Source organism: Orcinus orca, chromosome 2 (assembly GCF_937001465.1).
Source record: "Orcinus orca chromosome 2, mOrcOrc1.1, whole genome shotgun sequence".
NCBI classification, from domain to species: Eukaryota; Metazoa; Chordata; class Mammalia; order Artiodactyla; family Delphinidae; genus Orcinus; species Orcinus orca.
The window spans coordinates 133,971,639-133,999,563 of record NC_064560.1 but is presented as its reverse complement, the minus strand read 5'-3'; the positions used below and the strand labels follow the sequence as shown (position 1 = coordinate 133,999,563).

Below are 27,925 nucleotides of genomic sequence, written 5' to 3'. Positions count from 1 at the left end.
ATTAGGCCAGAATGTACAAAAGGAGCATGAAACACCTTGTCATACCATATAGCAAGAAGGCTATCAAAGACCATTAAGGGTCAACATCAAAAGAACTCAAAAGAAACAACATAAAGAGGTTTATACTGGTTAAAGATGAGACAATCTTAACTTCAGTAAGGATAGCCAACTATAACAGTTTTGAATACATTAAATACATAGATTAATGATACTGAAATTTTAAAATTTGCTTGAAAATAAAACTGGAGTCAGTAACAAGGGAAGGCTAGCTAAACGAGACTGGCCACTGGTTGGTTGATAACTGTTAGATCTAGGTGGTGATTACATGGTGTATCACTCTGCCTACTTTCATATATATTTTAGGTTTCCCACTATTAAAAGAACAGCAGCGTGTGAGAACATAAAAATAATTTTTATTTAGAAAAATTAATTATAAATTGAGATAACGATTACTTTTCCTACCTAAACAGTACACATTTAAGCAATTCTGTGTAGAATGTAAGAACAGTATTCATCCTTAAGAGGTTAGTTTGAAAGCATTAGTTTAAAATAGCATTTACATTTTATCAAATATATCTCACATTGTAAGACAATTAACCACTTTAAACATGTAATTTGAGAGAATCCTTAACATATGAACAACTTACCTTTCAAAAGGTGCTTGGACTCTCTTAATTACATGATAAACAAGTATGTCTTTTGCCAACCTATATTTATCACTTAATGATGTTATAAGTCTTAGGCATCCAATAAGCTCTAGGTAGTTATAATATTCATTTAGTAAAGAGTTTAAGTCAGCCACAGTTGCTGCAGTATTTATCTGTAATGAAGAAGAAAATACACCCAGTTTACTCATTTACTTGTGAAAGATATTTACATTTCAAATGACACATTACTTTATACTCAATTCTTGAGTACACCTGGGTGAAGTGAAAGTATACTAAGAATTATTTTCCTAGAATAAATGTCTGATAATCCAGTTTAATAAATACTGTATATTTCTGCCAAAACCTAGGTTTTAAGAAATCTAGACTATAATGCCACTTTAATATAGGAAATTACTTCCATAAAAGGCGGTAACTGATATAGAACAGTTACATAGCACTAGAGAGGCAAGAAAGAGGACCTGCAGAGATTTCATGAAAGAAAGAATAGCTGAGATTTAAAAAAATGGATACACTCAAGAGTATTTGAGGGAACAACATAAACAAAGATATACTTAACCATTTATGTGCCAGACACTTTCACATAGGTTAGCTCTTGAACAAAGTTACAGAGGGAGAAAGATAAAATTAGGAGGCAAAGTCCATTTGAATGGAAAATCTCCTTGCTATTTCTTTCTTCCAAAAAACTCTTCTTCCAGGTATTTACATGATTCCCTCATTTATTTCAGATCTCTCCTGTGACCTCAGAAGTTTTTCCTGACTACCCTGTTCAAACTACCTTCACACTCTAATAGTTGCGTATATGTTCTCATCCTCCCAAACCCATCACCCTAAGTTTTAGCTAGGCATATAGCCAAACTTACCTTAAAGCTAGTGTGGCCTTATGTGACTAAGAGCTGTCCAATGGGACATGAGTGAAGATGTGTCAAATTTCCCTGCACTCTACTTCCACTTTCTCCCTGTACAGCAAGCTTCAGCTATGAAGACAATATCCTAAATGACTACACAACAAGAGGAAGGAATCCAATTCTCTGGGTGACTTGGTGTATCACAATTGTACCTTAAAACAGGAGCCATTTCTGTAAAGGCCAGATAGCATTTTATGCTTTGTGGGCCATATGGTGCTTGTCACAACTACTAAACTCCACCACTGTAGTGTAAAAGCAGTCACAGACACATTAACAAATGGGTGTGTTTGTATTCCAATAAAACTTTAAAAAGGCAGCAGGCAAGACTTGGCCTACAGCTATAGTTTGCCAACTCCTACTCTAAAATCTAGATTTTAGAAAAAAATAAATATCTGCCTTTTTTGAGCCATTGTCTTTTGGGTCTCTTTGTTACAGAAGCTTAGCCTATGCTTTAACTTACTATACCCCAAGCATTATCTTGGAAAAGATATCCTTCCTCTTATTCTGTTCTATTTTTATAATATATTTTACTACATGACAGTATATTATATATTTATTTATCTTGTCGTTCCTCTAATATGTAAATTCCAAGAAGGCAGGGGCTTTGTTTGGTTCACTACTTTATCTTCAGTGATAAAACAGTATGGGAAACAGGGACTTCCCTGGTGGCACAGTAGTTAAGATTCCGCGTTCCCAGTGCAGGGGGTCCGGGTTCGATCCCTGGTCAGGGAACTAGATCCCACATGCATGTCGCAACTAAGAGTTCGCATGCCACAACTAAGGAGCCCACCAGCTGCAACTAAGGAGCCCACCTGCCACAACTAAGACCTGGCAGAACCAAATAAATAATAAAAACAAACAAAAAACCATATGGGGCACCTTGTAGATATATGTATCTGTTGACTAAATCAGTGAAGGAACACTGGCTAGGAGTCTGGAGTTAGTAAAGCCATGAGGAGAGCTCCAAGTGCCCTAATGAAGAACTCGAACTCCATTCAATAGGCAATGAGAATCCATTAGGATTCCTGAGGAAGAAAGCAATGTGGTCAAACCTGTACTTGTGAAAGAATCATCCTGAAGAAGATGATTAGAATAATATCTTAATTGTTTAAACTTAGATATAACCTGAGTTTGGTATAGTAAGCATACTAGAAATAAGAAGGAAAGGTCACTGTTAGAGACGGATGACTTGACACAAACTGATAAATGGAGTATGGAAGAATGAAAACAACCCTGTCTCCAGAATAACTTGGAAATAAGAAATCTCTTGAAAAGAAAAGGAAAATCAGGCAAAAAACCAAATTCTGGGCAAAAAATTATTTCTGTCCTAAACATGCTGTGCTCAATTTGGTAGGAAGACCCAGATCTTATCTGGATATAAACATCTAGGGGCTCAAAAATACAGGTCTGGAAATCATCAGAAAGGTTATAGATGAGGAGACTCTTTCCAAATAGTATAGAAGGAGGACTGTTAAGACAACACTGAAAATTACCTAAGTTTTAGGGCTGGGAAGAAGAAGCATTAAAAAAGACAGTAATAGTCAAAAGTAGGAGGGAGTAGATATTAAAGAAAACAATAGAGATGAATTCAAATACAGTGGTGGTTGCAGAAGTCAGAGGAGATGAGGAATTAGAAAAGAAAGGCCTTTGCATGTGGAGATTTAGATCCCTGCATATCAGCAATGAACTAGCTAACTCAGAAGAGTAGTGGTGGGAACAGAGGTCTGACTGTAAGTTAAATGAGTAGGAAAGAGGAAGTGGAAACAATGAAGTTAAAGTACATTTTTTCTCATAAAGAGGAGAAAAGAAAAAATAAATTGAAGGGTTAAAGGGTCAGTTTAAAATACCATTTTAGAATGAGGAGTCTTGGGCAAAATACACATTTCCAGATTTCTTACTTTCTGGTTTAGAAACTTGAGGTTTAACAAGATTAACCCAACATGCCCAAGGTCACATAGCTTATATCAGTTATTTCAAACTAAAATCTGACTTCTGAGCATTTGTTTTTAACCATTAAACTATACTGCCTATTAACTGAGACAATGGATAGAGTAGGCTTAAGTATGGGACAAGTTAATGGAAGAAAAGTTGAATTGGATTTCATTGTCTCAACTGTTTCATTACTTTCTAAATCAGTAACACTTGGGCAATGTTACTTATGATAAGTAAACTGAGTTTGTACGGATAACATGTGTAGTACAGGGCTTAATAAATGGTAACTATTTTTTTTTTTTTTTTGCGGTACGCGGGCCTCTCACTGTTGTGGCCTCTCTCGTTGCGGAGCACAGGCTCCGGACGCACAGGCTCTGGACGCGCAGGCTCAGCGGCCACGGCTCACGGGCCCAGCCACTCTGCGGCATGTGGGATCTTCCCGGACGCGGGGCACGAACCCGTGTCCCCTGCATCGGCAGGCAGACTCTCAACCACTGCGCCACCAGGGAAGCCCATGGTAATATTTTGAGGGGAGGAACACTGAGTCTCCCCAACTGTTTCCACAGAGAAGAAATTCAGCCTGGTCTTTCTCTCCACCCATCACTCATATCTCCCTGTAGGAGGAAGGATAAATTTTCTGCTGGTAACCATCCTTTCTTCAGCTCCACCTGACGATAGGAAAGTGCACTTTCATCTGCTCTTGAGCATGCAACAAGGAACCTGCCTTATGTTGTCCCTGGCAGGGCAGATAAATCCACCTAGTTCTGAGGAGTGTTAGCAAGCCATTCTGACCACAGATCTAAGTCACATTATCCAACTGGTTTTATCAACATTAAACATGGCACTTTGATCTCTAGCTGCCTGCCCTTTACATCTGTCTATTAAATGGTTGTTAACTTTGTTGGTAAACAAAAATAATGACACCCCTTAACTACTCCACAAAGAGTATTATTCTATTGCAGATCCATCATTTATATTCAAATACACCTAGAACATAGTCTACATCTGAACAAACAGGTACATTTCTTACCCTGATTATAATCTGTGCCACATCAAAGTCTGAGACATCGTCTAAAATTGGTTGGGTACTTTCTGGTCCATAAACAAGGCAGTTAAATAAGGTTTTAGAAAAGAAACCAGGTGAAGGACCACCATGAACCAAAGAAATGGCAAGCATTTTGCCAGCTTCATAGTAAAGATTCTCTTTCAGAGCTGTAAATACAGATAAAATATATCAAATACACTTCTTTTATTATTATATAACCATCATATGTAATTAATACATATATAATAAATTTTAAAATCCAAGCTTTAGACAAATGTATAATAACCTAATTCATAGAAGGTATAATAATGTATAAAATATAAATTTCAACCAAAATATACAATTTTACAAATTTTTTTCTGAATTCAAAGTAACAATCTATTATAGAAAAATATGTAAATACACAAAGTCTTTTTATAAAATCACCTATAATCCTACCACCATAATAACCAGTGTACACACTTTGGTGTATTTATAATATGTCTCATATGCATATAAATATATACATAAATAGCTTGACTTCTGTCTTTTTCCACTTACTGTGTTATAAATTTTTAAAATATTACTTGAAATTATTCAAATATACAGTTAATGAATGCATTCAAACTAATTTACAGATGTGCTGCAATGTAAACCACCCCCTTATTACTGGCTAGCCCAGTTTCAACTACATGAGACACAATGTTACAGTCAACATCTATTTACACATTCTTGTTTATATATCTTTGATTATTAGGATAGATTCCTACATACGGTATTAGTGGTTCAAAGGATATGAACAATTTTAAGGTTGTTGATATACAAAATGGTACAAATTAACTCTCAACACTATATGCTATCTTACCATATCATCACAATATTTTTCAATGTGTCATTAAAAATGTTTTAGCTACTTCGATAACTCAAAAAGATATTATGTAAATTTTCCTTTATTTTTTCTAAAAATTAAAAGTAATTTATTAATAAGTAACATTAACAATACCTGAAATAATAATAAAATCTCCTCAACAATAACCTTATATACTACATATTAGTAGTCACATCTTACAGATGAAGAAACTGAGATCCAGAGGGGCTATGCAATTAATCTAGGGAAATAAAGCTACTGAAGTAGATGTGTACAAACTGAACTCAGATTTTGTGACTTAAATTCCATGTACTCTCTCCACTGTACCAAAACTGCCATGAATTAATAACATACTGATTCCTTGGAGCGTTTTTGTTTTTTTTTAAAGGGAGTGTAGAATTAAACTGTGTGTACTATACATAGTACTAATGATCCTTGGTAGTTTCTCAATTATTTCAATGATACTTCAGGCAATGGTGAGGAAGTTCTAAAGAAAACATAGAAGGAAGTCAAATGGGATGATATGTCTTCTCACTCTCTCTCAAATTCCTATTACAGCAAAAGCGGTTACAAAAGCTCCGAAAAAAAGAATGCTAGAATTAACCAGTGTTTTGAGATGCCTGTTTTAATCACATTAATTCCTTACCAGAAGTAAAGACAGAAAAGTATCATATAAATAATTCTGTTAAATAAATTAAAAAAACTCTTGAAAGCAAAAGTATGCTAAAAATCTGTTATATGTGAACCAAAAAATTATGTTATAAAAATCCTAGGTTGTGAAGAAACATGCCAACTGCAAATTTCAAATATATGAACAAGAAGAGCTCAAAAACTCATTCATCCAATTTGGCCACTCTATTCAAATGAATTAAAATTAAGTACATTTTTCAGAAGTTATACTTAATTATAGAATCACTTTAAGTAGGATTTTGCTATAAAGAAATTAAGGATATTCTAAAATAAAAAATGTTTCACTACAAAATTTATTTTAAAAAACATCACTTCCCCCCTTTTCTGTGATTCTATCATTATTTTAGTAACAAAGTGATTATACATTTTGACAGGTATTGAGTATCAATTCTAACCTGCTATCTCTTTCTTAATACATGGTATATTCAGTATGTACAATAATAAAATAGTTACCTTGAGAATTGAGAGACAAGTTCTTTGACAAGGACCCTTCAAACAATGGTGAGTTCTCAAGTTGCTGCATTAAGAGACTTAGGAATTCTTGCTTTGATCCAGGCTGCTCTTTTCCAAAATGATCATTTTCATTAACATATGCTATTTCAATTGTATATGAAGGATTAAAGTTGTGATTTCTGAATCCATCTAAGGCACTATTCCAGATATTGGCTTTGTTGATAAATAATCTTTTAGCTTTTTTTTTAATTTGGAATCCTAGCTCTATTATTAGAGTTGAAATATCTCTTCTAAATTTGCTGCCTTGCCTATAAAACATGAATTTAAACATAGAGGTAAGTACTCTAAAGTACTTTAGGTGTCACAGCAGTTACACAGCCAAATAAAAAAAGAATAGAAGAAGTTCTTCCCCAACTCCCACCCAAAAGCAAACAATGGCCGCCAGTGGAACAAAAAAGTTATTTGATAACCTTAGTTCTAAATTCTTGATTCCTTCTACCCAATCTTTTACCAAATTAAAATCATCTAATGTTATACAATTCACTGGATTTAGGTATAAGAGTCAAAAGCTCAAACTCTTACCTCCCTGGACATACTTGCTTAACTGCATCTTTTTTTTTTTTCTAACATCTTTATTGGAGTATAATTGCTTTACAATGGTGTGTTAGTTTCTGCTTTTAACTGCATCTTATTTCATGTTCACTAGATCCTTTAAAGATAGAGCAAATGTAATCTCTGCTCACTGTATGAGAGAACTATATTTTTAAGAGATTACATATTTTAAGCAGAATTCACACTCCTTTAAATAGTACTTTTCAGTTTACACTATTAATTCTCAAAGTGTGGCCCCAGACCAGCAACAGCAGCAGCTGCCGCACCTGGAAACTTGTTAGAAACGCAGCTTCTTAAGCCCCGCAGCAGATAAACAGAATCAGAACCTCTGAGCATGAGGCCAGGCAACCAGTGCCCTAACAAGACCTCCAGACAATTATCTGGACTAACTCAATTATTCCCTGCCTCAGTTTCTCCATCTGTAATTGGAATTAATGTACTCAAAATAATCCTGTTAGGGGCAATGTCCAAGGATCCTCTTTCTACATCAAATTAGGGACTGCAGTTTGAAAAATACCCTTCCAAACTACTCTGAGAACAGCTAATACTCTAAATGTATATAGCTACTTCCCGTTCTAATTTTCTCAAAACAGAGTTTTATATTTTTCTCCAATTCAAAATACACACCTCAGCAGGTCTTCACGCTGGGCTCCAGGAGACTGTCTGGGTAATTTAGGTGAAGATTCCTCCAACAAACAATCAGTTATTCCCACATTAGTGCTGGGTAATGTGTGTTTTTTGGCTTTTTGGAAATCGCCTACAGATTTAAAACCCAATGTTAGTATAATAGGAATATAGGTAGAAACTTTTGAATAATATGCATTTAAATAAAAACATCTTTATTCAAAATCACAAAATATTACCTGAATTGTAAAGAATACCTCTACATTCCAAACATTCCCAATTTTGTTCCCATGATTGTAGTGAGGAACAGGCTAGATGTGTTCCGCGAGAACCACAACACTGACAGCGCTTTATTTCCCATTTGCTGAGGACATAAAGAGAAGCAGATTATTTCCATGTGGTATTAACTTAGTCTAATTCCAACCATCAGCACCACTGCACACCTCACTGTCCACCTCACACACACAGCCAACCCTTTTACCCAAGGAAGGAAAATAAATTATCTGCTTTGATACTGCATTACTTTTTCCTAAAGTTGTTTTTCCCCCCCATTTCATTTATTATGTTTGTAACTTCCTCCTTTAAACATTCTCTATCTTAAAATACTAAACTAAATATCAGCATGTACATGCACATATACCCAAAGTATGTCTGATATGGAAGAAGCATTCAGTAAATACATTATCTTACCTAAAATACTATCTTTCCCATTCAAGGTGAGGAATTATTTCCTATAATAAGCTTGCTCAGACACCCCAAGTACTGTGCAGCTCAACAGGATCCAGACTTACTACGTGATCCGCATTCATATTCTCTCTCATCTTTTCCCCTCAATCCCCCACTCCCAATGTTTCCCCACTGTGTTGTGTGACATGTACCAGTCAGCATTCACATTTTCTGTACGGGTGTGGGTTATAGCGTGCAGCCTCCTCTTTGTTTGGTTATGAATACGTCCGTCTGTACAGAAATGGATATACTCCCTGAGTGTGTGGATATGTGGGTGATAAGAGACTTAGCTGCGTAACTTCACCTCTTGTAGGTGTGGGCGAATCTCCCTCTGTGTGGACTTGGGTGTGTAGGGGTATGTCCTCTCTGTGTCTCCCTCTCTTCCCCAGATAGTTCTGCCAACTGATGATGAAGAGGAAGAAAGATGACAGCTAACGAGTGCTTATACACCAGGCCCAGTTCTCACTCTTTACATGTAAAGTTTCAGAAGGTTGGAAAAATTTCAGAAGGTTGGAAAAACCAGTTACCTCCATTTTGAAGAAGAGGAAACCAAAGCATAGAGGGGTAAATTGCTTGCCCAAACAAGTTCACACTGTTAGTAAGTCTCAGAGTGAGGCTTCCAATCCAGTTTACCTGGCTTCAGACCCATGCTCCTAACCACTCCACCATGCTGCCTTTCAGCAAGTTACCTTCCTATCACTAGGATGAGAGGGAGTGAGACTGAAAAGAAAGCATTCAGATAGCAGGATTCTGTGTCCTAGGAGAAAAGGCAAAGTAGCTGCCAGAAAGAAAAGGGAGTTTGGTAGCAAATGATTAGGTGACCAGAGGTATACAAGGAATATGTATATTAGTTAATCAAAATAGCCTAAAATGAATTTAGAAAATATCATTATTAATGAATATATTGCTTCTTAGAACTGTAAAGTGCTTTACTGTCTACAAAGCACTTTATATACATTAATTTCATCTCTACCTCAGCACAACCCTTGAGCAGGGTATTATTAGTATTTACAGATGAATAATCAGGGTCACCAGATCAAGTAACTTAGGCAAGAATACACATTACTTGACATCTTCAATGAGACCTCCGCCCTTAATGAATCTTTAGTCTAATGGCAAAGACAAATTTAAATATTGTCAACTCTATTGTAACAAGCACAATGAAGGGAAAATCCAGCCCAGAACAGGGAATCAGGAATAGTAAGAGCTTCTTAGGGGAAACTTTCCAAAGCTTGCAAGACTTCAGCTGAGTCTTCCAAAATAAGTTGTAGCTCACCTAGCCAAATCACTTTCCATAAGAGATAAGGCTCCCAATATTCTGCTCAGCACTTTAAGTTTGTCATATTAATTAACACTACATAACAGGGATAAAAATTTATCAAAATTTCAACAAAATTAGATTTGTTACTTTTTATCCTGCATCTTAAAAAATAAAGATACTCTTGATTTCTAATACCCCACACAGTATAGTGTACAGAGAAGGCAAAAAACGATTGTTAACATTATAGTCAACGTCTATGGATATTACAAAAGAGTAATCAATAAATTTCAAATGCCAAATCCTTCTTATAGTGATCCAAAACAAACGCTGATAGATTAACCTAGTTTCTTAACCTCTAGAACAGTGTCATCCAATAGAAATATAATGTAAATCATATATGTAATTTAAACTTTCCTAGTAACCAGATTTTAAAAGGTAAAAGGAACAGGTGAAATAAATTTGAGTATTTCCAAAATATAGTCATTTTGTTTGGCAGGTAATCAATTTAAAAAATTATTAACAAGATATTTTAAGGTCTTTTTTTCTTACTGTTATGGGCTGAATTCTGTCATGCCCAGAATTCATATGTTGAAGACCTAACACCCAGTACTTCACAAGGTGACTGTAGTTGGAGACAGGGCCTTTAAAGCGATAATTAAGATGAGGCCATATGCGTGGGTCCTAATCCAATATGACTGGTATCCTAATAAGAAAAAAAGATTAAGGCACAGACAGAAGGACACAGCTGGAAGGGAGCCATGTGCAAGCCAAGGAGAGAGGCTTCAAGAGAAATCAAACCTGCCAATGCCTTTATCTTGGACGTCTGGCCTCTAGGTTTCTGAGAAGAAAAATTTCTGTTGTTTAAGCCACCTGGTTTGTGGTATTTTGTTATGGCAGTCCTAGTAAACTAAGATACATATAAATCTTCGGTGTGTATTTTACACTTACGACACCTCTCAATTTGGAATAGCCACATTTCAAGTGCTCAATAGCCACCTGTGGTTACTGGCTACCACAGTAGAGCTCTAGAAAACAGAGCCTCATGAAAACACACCACAAAAGTTCCAATTATGCCAACTGCAATAATTTCTGTAAACAGATATAAATATGCATTTAATAAATATACCTCATCTCAAGTTAAAATTTCTAACATCCTAAGAGCAAAAGTACATTTCACTAAATAGAAAACCTACTTTCTCAAGCTGAAGGTTTAAAAAAGGACACTAGTAGAAATACAAAAGATCATGAGAGATTACTAGAAGCAACTCTATGCCAATACAACAGACAACCTGGAAGAAATGGACAAATTCTTAGAAATACACAACCTGCCAAGACTAAATCAGGAAGAAATAGAAAATATTAACAGACCAATCACAAGCACTGAAATTGAAACTGTGATTAAAAATCTTCCAACAAACAGAAGCCCAGGACCAGATGGCTTCACAGGCGAATTCTATCAAACATTTAGAGAAGAGCTAACACCTATCCTTCTCAAACTCTTCCAAAATATAGCAGAGGGAGGAACACTCCCAAACTCATTCTATAAGGCCACCATCACCCTGATACCAAAACCAGACAAAGATGTCACTAAGAAAGAAAACTACAGGCCAATATCACTGATGAACATAGATGCAAAAATCCTCAACAAAATACTAGCAGACAGAACCCAACAGCACATTAAAAGGATCATACACCATGATCAAGTGGGGTTTATTCCAGGAATGCAAGGATTCTTCAATATACGCAAAACAATCAATGTGATAAACCATATTAACAAATTGAAGGAGAAAAAACATATGATCATCTCAATAGATGCAGAGAAAGCTTTCGACAAAATTCAACACCCATTTATGATAAAAACCCTGCAGAAAGTAGGCATAGAGGGAACTTTCCTCAACATAATAAAGGCCATATATGACAAACCCACAGCCAACATTGTCCTCAATGGTGAAAAACTGAAACCATTTCCACTAAGATCAGGAACAAGACAAGGTTGCCCACTCTCACCACTGTTATTCAACATAGTTTTGGAAGTTTTAGCCATAGAAATCAGAGAAGAAAAGGAGAAAAAAGGAATCCAACTCGGAAAAGAAGAAGTAAAGCTGTCACTGTTTGCAGATGACATGATACTATACATAAAGAATCCTACAGATGCTACCAGAAAACTACTAGAGCTAATCAATGAATTTGGTAAAGTAGCAGGATACAAAATCAATGCACAGAAATCTATGGCATTCCTATACACTAATGATGAAAAATCTGAAAGTGAAATCAAGAAAAAACTCCTATTTACCATTGCAACAAAAAGAATAAAATATATAGGAATAAACCCCCCTAAGGTGACAAAAGACCTGTATGCAGAAAATTATAAGACCCTGATGAAAGAAATTAAAGATGATACAAAAAGATGGAGAGATATACCATGTTCTTGGACTGGAAGAATCAACATTGTGAAAATGACACTACTCCGCAATCTACAGATTCAATGCAATCCCTATCAAACTACCACTGGCATTTTTCACAGAACTAGAACAAAAAATTTCACAATTTGTATGGAAACACAAAAGACCCCGAATAGCCAAAGCAATCTTGAGAACGGAAAACGGAGCTGGAGGAATCAGGCTCCCTGACTTCAGTCTATACTACAAAGCTACAGTAATCATGACAGTATGGTACAGGCACAAAAACAGAAAGATCAATGAACAGGATAGAAAGCCCAGATATAAACCCATGCACATATGGTCACCTTATCTTTGATAAAGGAGGCAGGAATGTACAGTGGAGAAAGGACAGCCTCTTCAATAAGTGGTGCTGGGAAAACTGGACAGGTACATGTAAAAGTACGAGATTAGAACACTCCCTAACACCATACACAAAAATGAGCTCAAAATGGATTGAAGACCTAAATGTAAGGCCAGGAGCTATCAAACTCTTAGAGGAAAACATAGGCAGAACACTCTATGACATAAATCACAGCAAGATCCTTTTTGACCCACCTCCTAAAGAAATGGAAATAAAAATAAACAAATGGGACCTAATGAAACTTCAAAGCTTTTGCACAGCAAAGGAAACCATAAACAAGACCAAAAGACAGCCCTCAGAATGGCAGAAAATATTTGCAAATGAAGCAAGTGACAAACAATTAATCTCCAAAATTTACAAGCAGCTCATGCAGCTCAATAACAAAAAAACAAACAACCCAATCCAAAAATGGGCAGAAGACCTACATAGACATTTCTCCAAAGAAGATATACAGATTGCCAACAAACACATGAAAGAATGCTCAACATCATTAATCACTAGAGAAATGCAAATCAAAACTACAATGAGATATCATCTCACACCAGTCAGAATGGCCATCATCAAAACATCTAGAAACAGGGCTTCCCTGGTGGCACAGTGGTTGAGAGTCCACCTGCCAATGCAGGGGACACGGGTTCGTGCCCCGGTCCGGGAAGATCCCACATGCTGCGGAGCGGCTGGGCCCGTGAGCCATGGCCGCTGAGCCTGCATGTCCCGAGCCTGTGCTCTGCAACAGGAGAGGTCACAACGGTGAGAGGCCCATGTACCAAAAAACAAAACAAAACAAAACAAAAAAACATCTAGAAACAATAAATACTGGAGAGGGTGTGGAGAAAAGGGAACACTCTTGCACTGCTGGTGGTAATGTGAATTGGTACAGCCACTATGGAGAACAGTATGGAGGTTCCTTAAAAAACTACAAATAGAACTACCATATGACCCAGCAATCCCACTACTGGGCATATATCCTGAGAAAACCATAGTTCAAAAGAAGTCATGTAGCAAAATATTCATTGCAGCTCTATTTACAATAGCCAGGAGATGGATGCAACCTAAGTGTCCATCATCGGATGAATGTATAAAGAAGATGTGGCACATATATACAATGGAATATTACCCATCCATAAAAAGAAACGAAATTGCGCTATTTGTAATGAGGTGGATAGACCTAGAGTCTGTCATACAGAGTGAAGTAAGTCAGAAAGAGAAAGACAAATACCATATGCTAACACATATATATGGAATCTAAGAAAAAAAGAAAATGTCATGAAGAACCTAGGGGTAAGATGGGAATAAAGACACAGACCTACTAGAGAATGGACTTGAGGATATGGGGAGGTGGAAGGGTAAGCTGTGACAAAGTGAGAGAGTGGCATGGACATATACACACTACCAAACATAAAATAGCTAGTGGGAAGCTAGATAGCTAGTGGGAAGCAGCCGCATAGCACAGAGAGATCAGCTCAGTGCTTTGTGACCACCTAGAGGGGTGGGATAGGGAGGGTGGGAGAGACAGAGACGCAAGAGGGAAGAGATATGGGAACATATGTATATGTATAACTGATTCACTTTGTTATAAAGCAGAAACTAACACACCATTGTAAAGCAATTATACTCCAATAAAGATGTTAAAGAAAAAAGGACACTAAGCACAACTGAACTTCCCCATATACCTGTCAGGCACATTATAGTCTCGCCCTTCTTTGCAACGACATCTTCGGACATCACAATGCTCATAGTGCTGCAGAAGCTCTTGATAAGCATTTTCCTCTAATTCCCAAGATGCATCTCTGTAAATGAAGCAAGATATAAAATATACTTTGGCCTAAAATGTTACATAAAAGGACTGATAATGAATCTAAAACTATAAACTCTTCACAAACTTAGGAACAAGGATGAAACTTGTTCTTTTTACGATTAATCATTCACTTCAATATATAAATCCCTTAGTGTCATTTTATCCTACAGTTAATTAGTCTCACAGTGAATTTCAAATGCTAAATGAAAAATTAAGTAGAAATTTTCTGAAACTTACATTTTTCCTAATATTTCACTTCCAATTTTTTGAATTTCAAGTTTAGTACCATATTTCTGGATTCCTCACCTTTAAGTATTAAGAAAATTCTTATACATTTTAAACCACATCTTGATTCTCTCAAATAATTTATACATAACATTTTGAAGCCTATTATACTTGTGTATCAATCAATCAATCAATATTATACACAAGTGAGGTGTACAATTATTAAGAGACTATAAACAACTAATGAGACATTTAAGTCAGGACCTGGTTCTCAAGAACTAGCAATCTGGGGAGGAGGAGGAAAGGTGGCGGGGACGGTTTTACATTTCCCTGTTTGAAATGGCTGCTTGTCCATGAGTAATTAATCAGACATCAATGATTATTTCCATTGTTATTAAATCCTATATTTAAAACATCTTTTCATCAAAAGGCTAAATGTTACTCACTTTTCAGGAATATGAATTCCCATTCTCAACATCTCTTTCTGAAATATATCACTATTATTGCATACTGTGCACCTAAAGAAAAACATTCCTGCATTTATTGCTTGAACCTATAGTGGAAAATAGAAAATATATGATTAATAATTTAACAGGTTATCAGGTTATGAATAAGATAGCTAACAGAACATGTGTGCTACTTTTCACATATATATTATGGAAACTTATTTTTTATGTTTGTGGTTCATAAACTTTGATAAACTAAGTTACCCTAGTGCTAAAACTTGGGGATATTTCTCCCAATGGGAAAAAAAATTAAGCTAATGAATTGACTGTTCTTTACATCTATCACCAATATGTGTTTCTCAACCCTTTGTATCTAATGTCATTTCTGTTCCCAAATATTGTGTTGTCCATCACTCTCTGTGAATAAAACAGTAAACATCTTTAGTTACTCCATCTAGGAAGGATGTTTAAATAAATGTTACATATAAAGCATCGTTGGTTCTGTTTTTAACTCAATCTCTGTAAGTTTTCTTCCTAAGGGGGAGAAGCATAAAACCTATTCTCATTGCTTCAGCAAATAAAAATACAGAAGCAGCAGAAAGAGAGAGAAAGCGTAGCCAATCACCAGTTTAAAAAGCTAGTAGCACACACTCATTTAATAAATATTTAATTCCTACTATATAGGCGCCAAACACTATGCTAGTACCAAAAATAGAAACATAAAATGACTTAGATCCTATTTCAAGGAATTCTTGTGAGTAGGCATATACTATAAAAGTATTATTATTTTTTAATACATTTATTTATTTATGGCTGCGTTGGGTCTTCGCTGCTGCATGCAGGCTTTCTCTAGTTACAGCGAGTGTGGGCTACTCTTTGTTGCGGAGCATGGGCTCTAGGCGTGCGGGCTTGAGTAGTTGTGGCACATGGGCTTAGTTGCTCCGCGGCATGTGGGATCTTCCCTCTCTTCCATAGATACTTTTTAAAAAATACTTTTAGGACTTCCCTGGTGGCGCAGGGGTTAAGAATCCGCCTGCCAATGCAGGGAACACGGGTTCGAGCCCTGGTCCGGGAAGATCCCACATGCCACAGAACAACTAAGCCCGTGTGCTACAACTACTGAGCCTGTGCTCTAGAGCCCACGAGTCACAACTACTGAGCCCGTGTGCCACACTACAGAAGCCTGCGTGCCTAGAGCCCATGCTCTGCAACAAGAGAAGCCACCGCAATGAGAAGCCCACGCACTGCAAAGAGTAGCCCCTGCTCACTGCAACCAGAGAAAGCCCGTGTGCAGCAATGAAGATCCAACGCAGCCAAAAATAAATACATAAATTTATTTAAAAATAACTAAACAAATAAATAAAAAGTATATACAGAAGAGAAAGGAAGAAGTACTGAAGTTTATGTAAGAGCCTGACAAAAATGTCACAGGGATGGTACGGTCAAAGTTAAGTATGAAAGGAGTAGGGGTGTGCCAGGAAAATAGGACAAAAGACAATACAAGGAGAGGGAATAGCAAAAGAGTACATGTGATTGGGGAAATAATAATAATATACTTAGAAATTACACGCTGATCATACTGAACTAAGTAATTAAAATAGACAGGTAAATTAAAGTTAGTAGTGTGAAGAATTGACAGAGAATAAGGCATGCAGGAGTTAGTGGCCTCCGGCAAAAGTCTAGTTTAAAAAAAAAAGTGTCTGAAGTGAAATCACAAAGGGTTTAAGGTAGAGGGTAGCAACAAAAAAGGATACACCAAAAATATTAAGCAGATCTGACAGACTTGGAGAATGATTTGTGGATGGTGAAGAAAGAAGTGGACAAAGAGGAATCCAGGTTCAAACAACTAGCAGGTAGCACACACACAACATGTGAGAGGGAAGCAACAAGTTAATGAAATCTCTGCTGAACCTAAAGGATCTTTGAGCAATTGTACACAGATACCAAGATCTTACTAAGTATAGGATATGATACAAGAACTGTCTAGCATGGAGAAAAGAAAAACAGCATAGGACATATGAATGATACCAACAAGACCACAGCAATGATGTGAGAAATCCAAACTGAACAAGAATAGTGACAATTCTCTGCATACAGAGTGAAAAGTCAATTTCTTTGATATTAATCTATAGTCTCTCCTCACAAAATCCCAATGTATATAGCATTTGTAGTGGTCACAAATGAAATTTGCTTAACCACATACAATTCTCATCCTACTGCATAGGTTTGTTCTTCCTTCAACTCTTTTATATTAATGGAGTTCAGAGATTAAAAAAAATTATTTGGGTATTATTATAGCTACCTGAACAGGGTAGACTCCATTTACTATTTCAGTTAAGACTTGTATCAGAGTGGAAAAGCCACTGGAGTTCTTTTAAGGAACAATGACTCAAGAATGAGCTCTGTCCTGGTGTGCTCTAACCAAGTAATAATTGCTTGCTTGTTAATATTTATATCACAGACAGGTGTCCATGGAGCCATGACCTTATATCTGCATAAAGTAGACCTACATTTTTGTTAGTAGTACTACTTCTAGTTTTTAATGACAGAATTAGAAACGTGGTATTTTCGGAGTTCACAAAAAGTCCTATGAATACTAGGTCAAATTTGAGAACCTCTCTCTGTTTCATTATTAATGCATAATGAGGCAAATCTTATTTGTCCTGAAAAATAACATACTATTACAAATTATACAAAGTTAACAAGATGATACATTTGGCAGCAATTACATTCAATTCATTCAAATACAAACTCTGAATTAAGATAAATTACCTTTTAAAGATTCTCACATAATGTGAACTTCTTCCTCAACAGGTAAAGATAGCACTTCATGATGTTTATGAACTGCACGCTAGATCCCTTTACAAACACTTCTTTGTAAGAATGAACAGGACTTCTAATATTTACCCAACAAAATAGGCTCCATCCTGCCACTTTTAACTGATAACTAATAATAACTAACTAATACTAAGAATAAGAGTTCAAGGCTCATACAAAAAAAACCAGGAAGTAATCAAGCTTTACTACTTTGACTACTGTTAGTACTTTTAAGATTTTGTTGAAATATAAGAGGATTTACATCTCCTAACTTAAAAAAAAGAACTTTTGTAGTTAATTTGTAATCAATAATAACATTTCATTTTACTAAACAATAATAAAAGCCAAGCTTTAAAAAACAGTATAAACTTAAGTAAACCCTGTGTCACTTGGCATTCTATCAACTATAACTGTCTAACAATTGGCACTTTCACACATTTATACTATATATTGGACATTATTAATAACTGGGATCTTTTAAAAATTTTAAATTATCTTCTGAATTGAAGAAACTAAATTGTTTAATGTGTGTTTTATGATATTTCATTTACTTGAAAACTTGTCGTCAGGTTTGACATACAAGGTGGCTCTCAAAGAACTAATATTAGTATCAATTCATTAGATAGTAATCAGTTTACTGTCAAAAAGTTATGATAGTGTTTACTACAGCTAAAAAAAATAGACCTCTTAACATTAAATTAGCTTACAGTTAATTATTTCACATATCTTGTTTTCTAAGCTTAAATATATAAATGAACTTGGGAATTAAAATTTGTGTATTATTCATTGTGAAATACAAACAAAATCCTTAGGTAAAAACAACAAAATTTTAAAAGTGTAAATATACCTTAAAAGGTAGTATCTAAACTTTTATTAAAACATTAATTGTAGGGCTTCCCTGGTGGTGCAGTGGTTGGGAGTCCGCCTGCCAATGCAGGGGACACAGGTTTGTGCCCCGGTCCGGGAGGGTCCCGCGTACCGCGGAGCGGCTGCGCCCGTGGGCCATTGGCCACTGAGCCTGCGCGTCCGGAGCCTGTTGCTCCGCGGCGGGAGAGGCCACAGCAGTGAGAGGCCCGCGTACCGCAAAAAAAAAAACCAAACAAACATTAATTGTACACTTCAATAGGGTGAATTTTATATGTAAAATTTGATTCAATAAAGCTGTTTTAAAAAGTTACAAGTAGTAAGAGCTAAAATACACATCAATTTTTTCTAATTTAAAATTCAAATTAGCAAGCAACAAATTTTATACCAGAAAAAGCTGACAAAACATCTTACCTGTAAACAGTCTCTATGGAACCAAGCATTCTTACAACAAGGACTTCGTAATATGCTGTAAGTTGGAATAGGCTCAATAAATTCCAAGCAAATGGTGCATGGTAAGGAGTCTCTATAATTATTAGATGTAATTATCTGAACAGGTCGATGGTTCCAACAAAATGACCTAAAAACGTATATTATTTTAAAACATCTAATAAATTATACAGCACAACTAGACTAGCTTTACAATTCATATTTATAAGGGAAAATTCATTCGTCTCTCTCGTAATTAACCTACAACAGACTGGAACAACGGCACTATAAATCAGTCTCATAATCTATAACTAAGGAGAGCTGAATTTTCAAAATGTGAACCTTTTGCTGGTGAGATTTACTTCACAGAATTTCAGTAACTAATATTATGTTGAGAATCCTACGTAATACAGTTAGCAACAGAGTATACACACCATTGTACTCAACCTTGCAAAAAATCAAAGGAAGGAACTTAAACTTAAAAATAATATATTAATAATATAACAAATAAAATGCAAATAATAACTTATTCTTAACCCACTAAATGTATTTCCATTTGTATTTTCTAAACTGCAATTCTCATAGAAAACAATCCATTAAATAGGTCAAGAGCACAAAGACTAAAAGAAATAAAACACTCATGATACCAAATACCAAAATTCATAAAATCTTGATGTTTAGAGCTAAAGTCAAGAAGCAAATATTTTTAGGGGCATCCCAGGGCATAATATTTATTTTTTGGACTCCACCAAATTTACATGCCTTCACTTTACTCAATGAGAAACACATATGTCCCTGTGAAAAAAAAGTAAACTATTAAATCTAAAGAATGACATAAAATCTAGAATTATGTAAGCTGGAAATTTTCACTGAATATGAGTATATTAACAGTTCCATATTACATTCTAGAGCTGAAAGCTAGAGATGAATATTAATCATTAAGCCCATTACAGATATTGCAATTCTCCAGACTCTGCAAATAGAAATGATCATAAAGGAAGGGGAGAGAAATTATATATATATGTACACACACCCACACACACATATCTAAAGTATACATAAAACCTCAATGCAGCTTTGAAAAGAAATTTGACAAAGGAATTATATAATTGGGAGATCCACTTTCCATTTTTCTTTTACATTTTCTTTCATATTCAACAGTTAATTAACTCACGCAAAATTGCCAGTGAACTGGAAAATACATTCTCTCTGAAGTCCGCATGGGAAATGATAACTTCGTTTACATCGGGGTGTGACACATCCAATTGAAGCACCGGTTTTCTTGCAAATACAGCATTTCTAAAAGCAAGTATAAAAATAGGAGTTATAACACGTACAAAACTTAAGTACTATAGATAAGACCGAGGTATAAATGAATATTCTTTGTGGAGAGTCTGAAAATTATTTTCATCATACAACAGCTGTGAAGATAGTATATTAAAGAAATTTCCTGAAAAAACCTGTTCTACCCAGAAACAATCTAAAGGGACTAAAGATTCACTCCCATAACAATTTCTGGTAAAGGAAACACCTCTAACCAGAGAAGCTTCATTTCCTTCGTATCTGCTAAAATATTTTAAACGGAAGGGTTTGTAAACATAATGGTTATACATGAAAGTGTCATTCAAATTTCAATAGAAAACACATAGTTAGGAAATATTTATTAAGGACAACAGCAAAACAATACTAAAAACCAATCTGTAAAATATTGGCTAGGATCACTCTATCCTAACCAAATGAAAAAGTGTTAGATACCCACAGTAGGTTAAGTAGTGATTCCCTCAAAAGATATGTTCAAGTCCTAATTCCTGGTACCTTTGAATGTGACCTTATTTGGAAACAAGATCTTTGTAGATACTTGATTTACAAGTATCTACAAAGCTATCTTTAGTTTACAAGTATCTTGAAAGCTAAAGATTTCAAGATGAGTTCATCTTGGATTTAGAGTGGTCCCTCAATCAAAAGGCTGGTGTCCTTATAAGTAAAAGGAGAGGGAGATTTAAGAGACACACACAGGGGGAGGCCACATGAAGATGGAAGCAGAGATTGGAGTTATGCTGCCACAAACCAAGGAATGCCAAAGGTTGCCAAGCAGGCATCAGAAGTTCGAAGAGAAGCATGGAACAGATTATCCCTCAGAGCTTCCAGAAAGAATCAATCCCTTTAACAGCTTGATTTGGAACGTTCAGTCTCCAGAATTGTGAGAGAATAAATTTCTGTTTCAAGCAACCCAGTTTGTGGTAATCTATTACAGCAGCCCTAGCAAACAAATACAATACCACTGCCACTAACTTAAATATAACGGTGGTATATAAACAGAAAGACTATTAGATGAATCAATCATTAGTAAAATACAGAACAGTACCTAAAATATCTTGGAACCCTTGAGATGACAACTATAATGGCCACTGATGGAGAGATTATACTGCTGACCCGTCAAACAACACCAGGTTGTATACTTTGCCAACCTGAGGTTCTCCCTGTAAACTGACGTATGGAATTCTACTGTAAGGTCACAAATACAGACACCTCTTCAGTATCAAGATATTCTCAAAGGTTCACAATATACTCAGAGAGGTTACAGATGTCTTAAGAAAACATTTCCAAACTGCAAGGGGACCTATACAGGTCATGTTTCATGACAAGTTCACTATCACCAGAAGATTGAGAAATTTTGATACTAATACTTCCACATGGCCCTTAGATAAATACCACTGTTAACCTTTTTCCCAAGGTTTTCCCTTGTACCTTAGAACCTCTATTTTACCGTTAACTCCTCTGCATCTTCAACATCTTTAAAAATAATTGCTTCCATTTCTTTGTCTCAACTAAAAGAAAGGTCTCTGCATGCTTCCCTTATAGAATCTCTTGAATGAAGCTGCTTATTTTTCCAGCCTCCTTAATTTCCAGACTTGGCAAGGAGTGGGAGTGGGATAGAGGCAGGAAGGAGGACAAGCAGAACATTATTTTAGTTCTGTGTGGCAGATTGTAGGCCACTACTCTATCAGACTTAAAAAGATATGGTCCTTTGAACCTAATGACATCTACTCTCTGCCATCTAATAATTTCCTGGTCAGTTCTCCACCTCCAGACTTTGGCACCTTTCTCTGTATTTTAATTCTTGCTGTCATTCTAAATGACTTCTGCACTGATGGGACAACCTTTCTTTGACTTCCTCAACTAAAATGTGTCAATGCACTTCATCACCACTCCAGTGTAATGAAGAATCCTCTCATCACCCCAAACTGCTCCACCATGGAAATCATCAATTCCATTATCACATTCTCTGAACAGAAACCCCTGTACTTCCAATCTTCTCATTCTCTTAACTCTCATTATTTCTACTCAGGCCACATGGAGACCTACAGTCTGTTCACTGCATAACATAGTAAGCTATCACACAAAAGATTCACAAATTATAACTGAATGAATAAGGAGTTAAGGTTTAGAATATCTATCTTGGAGAACAAAAGGCATGGAACACAAGAACACCATGTCACAGAAGAGCCACAAGAGATGTTGAGATCATAAATTATTAGTCTGTATAGTTGTGTAATTTCCATGTCAATCTTTCATTCCAACCCAACAAATGAGATATAAGAATGAAAGTTAATAGTTGGGTTGCCTCAGGATTGGAGGTCTGAAGAACAGCTGAGTGGAAGTATGGTCATAATTCTGATGGTAAGAGTGGATGAAATGATGGGTAAGTCAGAAGAAGATAAGGAAGTGAAATCAGTATCGTCACATATCTTATCCAGGGTTGGTTTAGCAAAATGTTCTTCTAAAATTTACTGTATTTGACAAAAATAAGCATTGGAACATAAAAACAATATCTTACAGATTTCTAGTAGAGAAAGTGATAGAATAGACTTCCTTAGTATTGACAATATTTATGGTATTAGGTGTAATGAGTAAAATAATTTACTTACCAGTTTCGAAGCCCTAGTCACTTCTTTCCTGATATCTTCTATTAGAAAACCATAAACTCCTTCTTCTTCTTTACCCCTCTGCCAAATTCCACTTGACATCAACTATGAATATATTCTCAATTAGAAAATAAACTCTAAGAAACTAGTTTGGAATAAAAAATATATACCTATAATATTCCAATAAAAAATGGGCATAAAACAATTCAAATTTTAAGTATCTCTTACCTATAATAGTTATTTTTCATGGTCAAAGTAAGAGGCTACTCACATTCTTTGATTTGGAAGACACTGTATATTAACAGTTCATGTAACCAAACTGGTTTCTAAAAAGTATTACAGAAAATAACAGAAAAAGAAAGGAAGAAAAACAACAAAAAACACTTATAATCAAGCTTTAGGGGAAAAAAAGTGGCATATACCTAAAGGCGTATATGTAATAATAATGAATACTATGGAGATAATTATCAGTGATATTTTAGGTTAACTTTAAATCTCGCTGGATTCTGAATCATAGAAGACATATTTATAGGGAATCTACTGAATTGTAGTTAATGCAAATGAATTTTTAAAAATCTGTTTTAACTTTAATTTAAATATGTTAAAGGAACATGAATCAAGAAAAAGCATGAGACTGTGAATAAGAAATCCTGACTTTGCAAACCAGGCTCTGTGTCCAACTTTCTGAAAGCCTAGGCAAGTAATTTAATGTTTCTGACATTAAACACAAAAATAAAAACAATAGACTAGGTTGTTTCCAAGTCTCTTTCAGCTCTAACATTCCATTACCATTTATAACATTACTATACTTTCGTGTTCACAATGAAACAGAATCTTTTAAGTGTTGAGCCTAGGGTCAGTACGTTTCAGGATTACTATACTCATTAATAAAATAAAGAATATAAGGGAAATTTTGATATGACCAACTTAAGCATATTAAATAACTCCAACATACTTCAGATTTGTGATCAGAGTTTTATTTTAATCAGTATAATATATCCTTAAAAAAACCCAAAAGTGATATATGTTACTTAAGAATTATGAAAAAATAACCCACTGACTAATAAAATAGTTGTCTTAACTCTACTACATAAAAAGTAAAACACACTCTTTAGAAAAATGAAAAGGTTTTCTTTTGTGATGCAGACTATAAGGCTCTAACTTACAAATATGTTTGGAATGTCAACTTCATGGTCCCTTAAATCTTGGTACAAAGTAAGTAGGTTCCTAGACCAGTCTACAAATTTTAGAGAAACACCAAGAATTTATGTTAGATGATTTCTCAAGGAAACATCTAAAGAGTTTTAACATGGATGCTGTTGTGGGTATAAAAATATGTCCACAAATTTGTTGATACTCCTTCCTTAAAGTGGTGGGAACTAATTCCTTCCCCTTAAGTGTGGGCTAGAATTATCGACTCACCTCTAACAGAATAAAGCAAAAGTAACAGTGGTATGCAACTGTAAAAACTAGGTCATATGGTTCCATCTTGGTGTATATCTATCCCTCTGTCTCTCTCTTTTATCACTTCCTCTGGGAGAAGGCAGATGCCATGCTGTGAGCAGCCCTATAGCCCAGGAAGTACGGAACTGAGACCTTCTGCCAACAGTTAGGAGGAACTGAGGCCAAAAGCCACGTGAGTGAGCCATTGGAGATGGATACTCCAGCCCAGTCAAGCTTTCAGATGACTGAACCATGGCTGACATCTCAATTGCATCCTCATGAGAGACCCTGAGCCAGAACCACCCAGCTCACCCAATACCAGATTCCTGTCCTTCAGAAACCATTTGAGAACAGAAATAGTCACAGATGTCGAAAACAATCTTATGGTTACCAAGGGGGAAGTGGGGGGGAGGGAGGGATAAATTGGGAGATTGGGATTGACACATACACACTACTATATATAAAATAGATAATAAGAACCTACCACATAGCACAGAGAACTCTACTCAATAATCTGTAATGACCTATATGGGAAAAGAATCTAAAAAAGAGTGAATATATGTATTCACTGTATAACTGATTCACTTTGCTGTACAGCAGAAACTAACACAACATTGTAAATCAACTATACTCCAATAAAAATTAATTTAAAAAAAGAAACCATTTGAGACAATAAATGTTGCTTAAGCTGCTAAATTTCAGGATAAATAGTTAAGCAGCAATATATAACTAATACAAGTGCCAAGAAATGCTGCATGTGCTCATGCAACCTTAGCATGCTAAGGCAGTGATGGTGCCACTAATATCTTAAGGCAGATTCAGTGAGGTGAGAAGCTGGTGGAGGGAATGGGGAACAAATGAGAGACTAATTCTCAATATGACATTTTTTCTTTCTTCTGAGTGACACATAAATTAACCTATTTCCTTTTACACAAGTATTTATTACCTTTAGTCAGAACTTTTCTTTCCAGGTTCTCTGTGAAATAAAATACTTTTCTTTTACTTCTTAAACCTTCAAACAAGTCTTTTCTGAGACTTATCACTAGCAACAATGAAAACAAAGTACTAAAATGAACAACTCCCTTAGAGACCTAACCATTTTCTCGTTTTTTCCACTGAGGCCCTAAAGGGTTAGACAAAAATAAGCAGGTAATGATGACAGGTATTTCTACGTACCAAGTAATTTCAGAATCTTAGAATTTGATAAATGAAAAATCTTATTTTTACATATAGGCAAAAGGAGATCCAGAAAAGTTAAATGACTTATCCATTTCTCAGAAACCAGCCATCAGGATCGAATTCTCTTCTTTAGAAGAATATCAGATTGCTAGGATTTAATTAAAAATTATACTCACCAAACAATAGTAATGTACAGTGAGATTCCATTTCTCATTAGTTTTCTTTTCTCCATATTTAATAGGACAGTCATCATTTTTTCGACAGAAAACACAAGCTAACAGTGAAAAAAGTAATAGATATAAAAAAATTTTAAACAAAAACAAAAAAAAACCCTATGGAATTGGTGCTTCTCTCAATTGATGTGTTCAATTCTTTTTGAGAGAGCAAATCACTTTATATTGTTATCAGTAAATTAAAACTTCCAATACGTACTTCTAAAACAATAATGTGACTTTACATTTTTTTCATTAATCTTTAATGATGAATCCCAGTGTGTTGTTTAAATGGCAACTCATTGAAAACAACAGATTAGGAAACTCTGAAACTCCATCTCTCTAAAGCAATAAAACCTGCCAAATGCTGGTTGTGCATTTGGTTATGCTGCCAAAACCATCAGAATCAACTTTTCAGAAAATCTGAAATCTGATTTAAAAACTTAAAATAATCAGAAGAATGCTTCATAAAGAAACAAGCTGCCAAAATTTGATGAGAGATTTGTGGCATTTTAACTTACCTGCCAACCATCCCCCACTCTCCAGCTGGGCAATGGCCTTAGGCCCATGTTCAATGTGTATTGTTCCTTAGGGCCATGTTCCTGGTGTGGATTGTCTAAGAGGAGGTAATATGGACCTTGTCAAAGAAATGTGTGTTCTGACCTGTATGGTGGCTCCCCAAGGGACCGGCTCAGATGCCTGCCCTTGTTTCACCTGCCTCAGAAATTTCTCAGGGCTGGAGTCTGACTGTCAAAAACATTTAAGACAAATATACTAGAGGCAGCAGCTTGAAGCAAAGGATAACACACAGGGTAAGCAGGTCACAGACCAAAAAGGCTAGGAAAGAAGAGTCTGGAAAAGGAAGATACATGGGAAAATAAGGGCTTTGAAAAGCTCCCAAATATACCAGGGAATCTAGAAGGACACCACATGCCCAGGACTGGATGCATACTCAGAAATGACCCTAGAAACTCTAAGCTTTCACCTCTGGCTGATCTTTAGGCTTGTAGACTCATATAGCAAGCCTATATGAAAAAGGAAAGATCCCAAATCAATGACTTTATTTTAACCTTAAAGAACCAGAAAAAGAACAAACTAAACCCAAAACTAGCAGAAGAAAGGAAATAATAGAGATTAGAATAGAGATAAATGACATAGAGAATAGGAAAACAATAGAATAAATATAAACAAAGTTGGTTCTTTGAAAAGGTCAACAAAACTGGCAAACCTTCAGCTAGACAAAGAGAGAAGACTCAAAACTTATTAACAAAGCTACAAAAATCAAAAGTGTGGTAATGACATACAGCTAGACATATAGATCAATGGAAAAGAATCCAGAATGACCATACATCTATGGTCAATTAATTTTGAACAAGTATTCCAAGATCATTCCATGGGTAAAGAATAGACTCTTTAACAAATGGGGCTGGGACAATTGGATAGCCACATGCAAGATAATAAATTAAATCCCTATCTCATACCTTATACAAAAATTAATTCAAAATAGATCAAAGACTTAAACATAAGAGCCGAAACTATAAAACTCTTTCTTAGAAGAAAATGCAGGGGTAAATCTTCAAAACGCTGGTTTGGGAATGGTTTTTCAGATATCACATGACACCAAAAGCAAAAGTAATAATAGATAAATTGGACTTCATCAAAGTTTAAAATTTTTGTGCATCAAAGAACACCATCAACAAAGTGAAAAGATAATCTACAGAATGGTTAAATATACTTGGAAATCATATACCTTTTAAGGGTCTAGTGTCCAGAATATATAAATATTACAACCCAACAATAAACACACAACTCAATTTTAAAACGGGACAAAGGATCTGAATAAACATTTCTCCAAGGAAGATATAAAATAGCCAATAAGCACATTAAAAGATGCTTAATATCATCAGTCATCAGGGAAATGCAAATCCCACAATGAGATACCACTTCACACCCACTAAGATGGCTACAATAAAAATGTCAGATAATAACAAATGCTGGCAAGGAGCTGGTGAAATCAGAAC

At 35.5% G+C, this 27,925-nt stretch overlaps 1 protein-coding gene across 12 annotated transcripts in view; it reads right to left on the bottom strand.

Moving 5' to 3' along the window:
- Positions 1-27,925, bottom strand: part of G2E3 (G2/M-phase specific E3 ubiquitin protein ligase) — a 63,184-nt gene that overhangs the window by 9,182 nt on the left and 26,077 nt on the right. For 5 of the 12 annotated variants that reach the window (XR_004478253.2, XR_004478252.2, XM_033409909.2 and 2 more), the window contains 11 exons: positions 25,869-25,966; positions 23,074-23,175; positions 20,319-20,443; positions 19,130-19,295; positions 15,035-15,141; positions 14,239-14,355; positions 8,016-8,140; positions 7,780-7,909; positions 6,541-6,848; positions 4,536-4,717; positions 648-820 (listed from right to left, as the gene is read on the bottom strand). Coding sequence is in view for 10 of the 12 variants with exons in the window: in XM_033409909.2 (XP_033265800.1) it covers positions 648-820; positions 4,536-4,717; positions 6,541-6,848; positions 7,780-7,909; positions 8,016-8,140; positions 14,239-14,355; positions 15,035-15,141; positions 19,130-19,295; positions 20,319-20,443; positions 23,074-23,175; positions 25,869-25,966 (1,633 nt within the window). In the remaining 2 variants the exon portion in view is untranslated. Of the gene's footprint in view, positions 1-647; positions 821-4,535; positions 4,718-6,540; positions 6,849-7,779; positions 7,910-8,015; positions 8,141-14,238; positions 14,356-15,034; positions 15,142-19,129; positions 19,296-20,318; positions 20,444-23,073; positions 23,176-25,689; positions 25,841-25,868; positions 25,967-27,925 lie in introns of all 12 variants that reach the window. The other 7 variants (XM_033409901.2, XM_033409900.2, XM_033409907.2 and 4 more) reach the window with 5 other exon arrangements.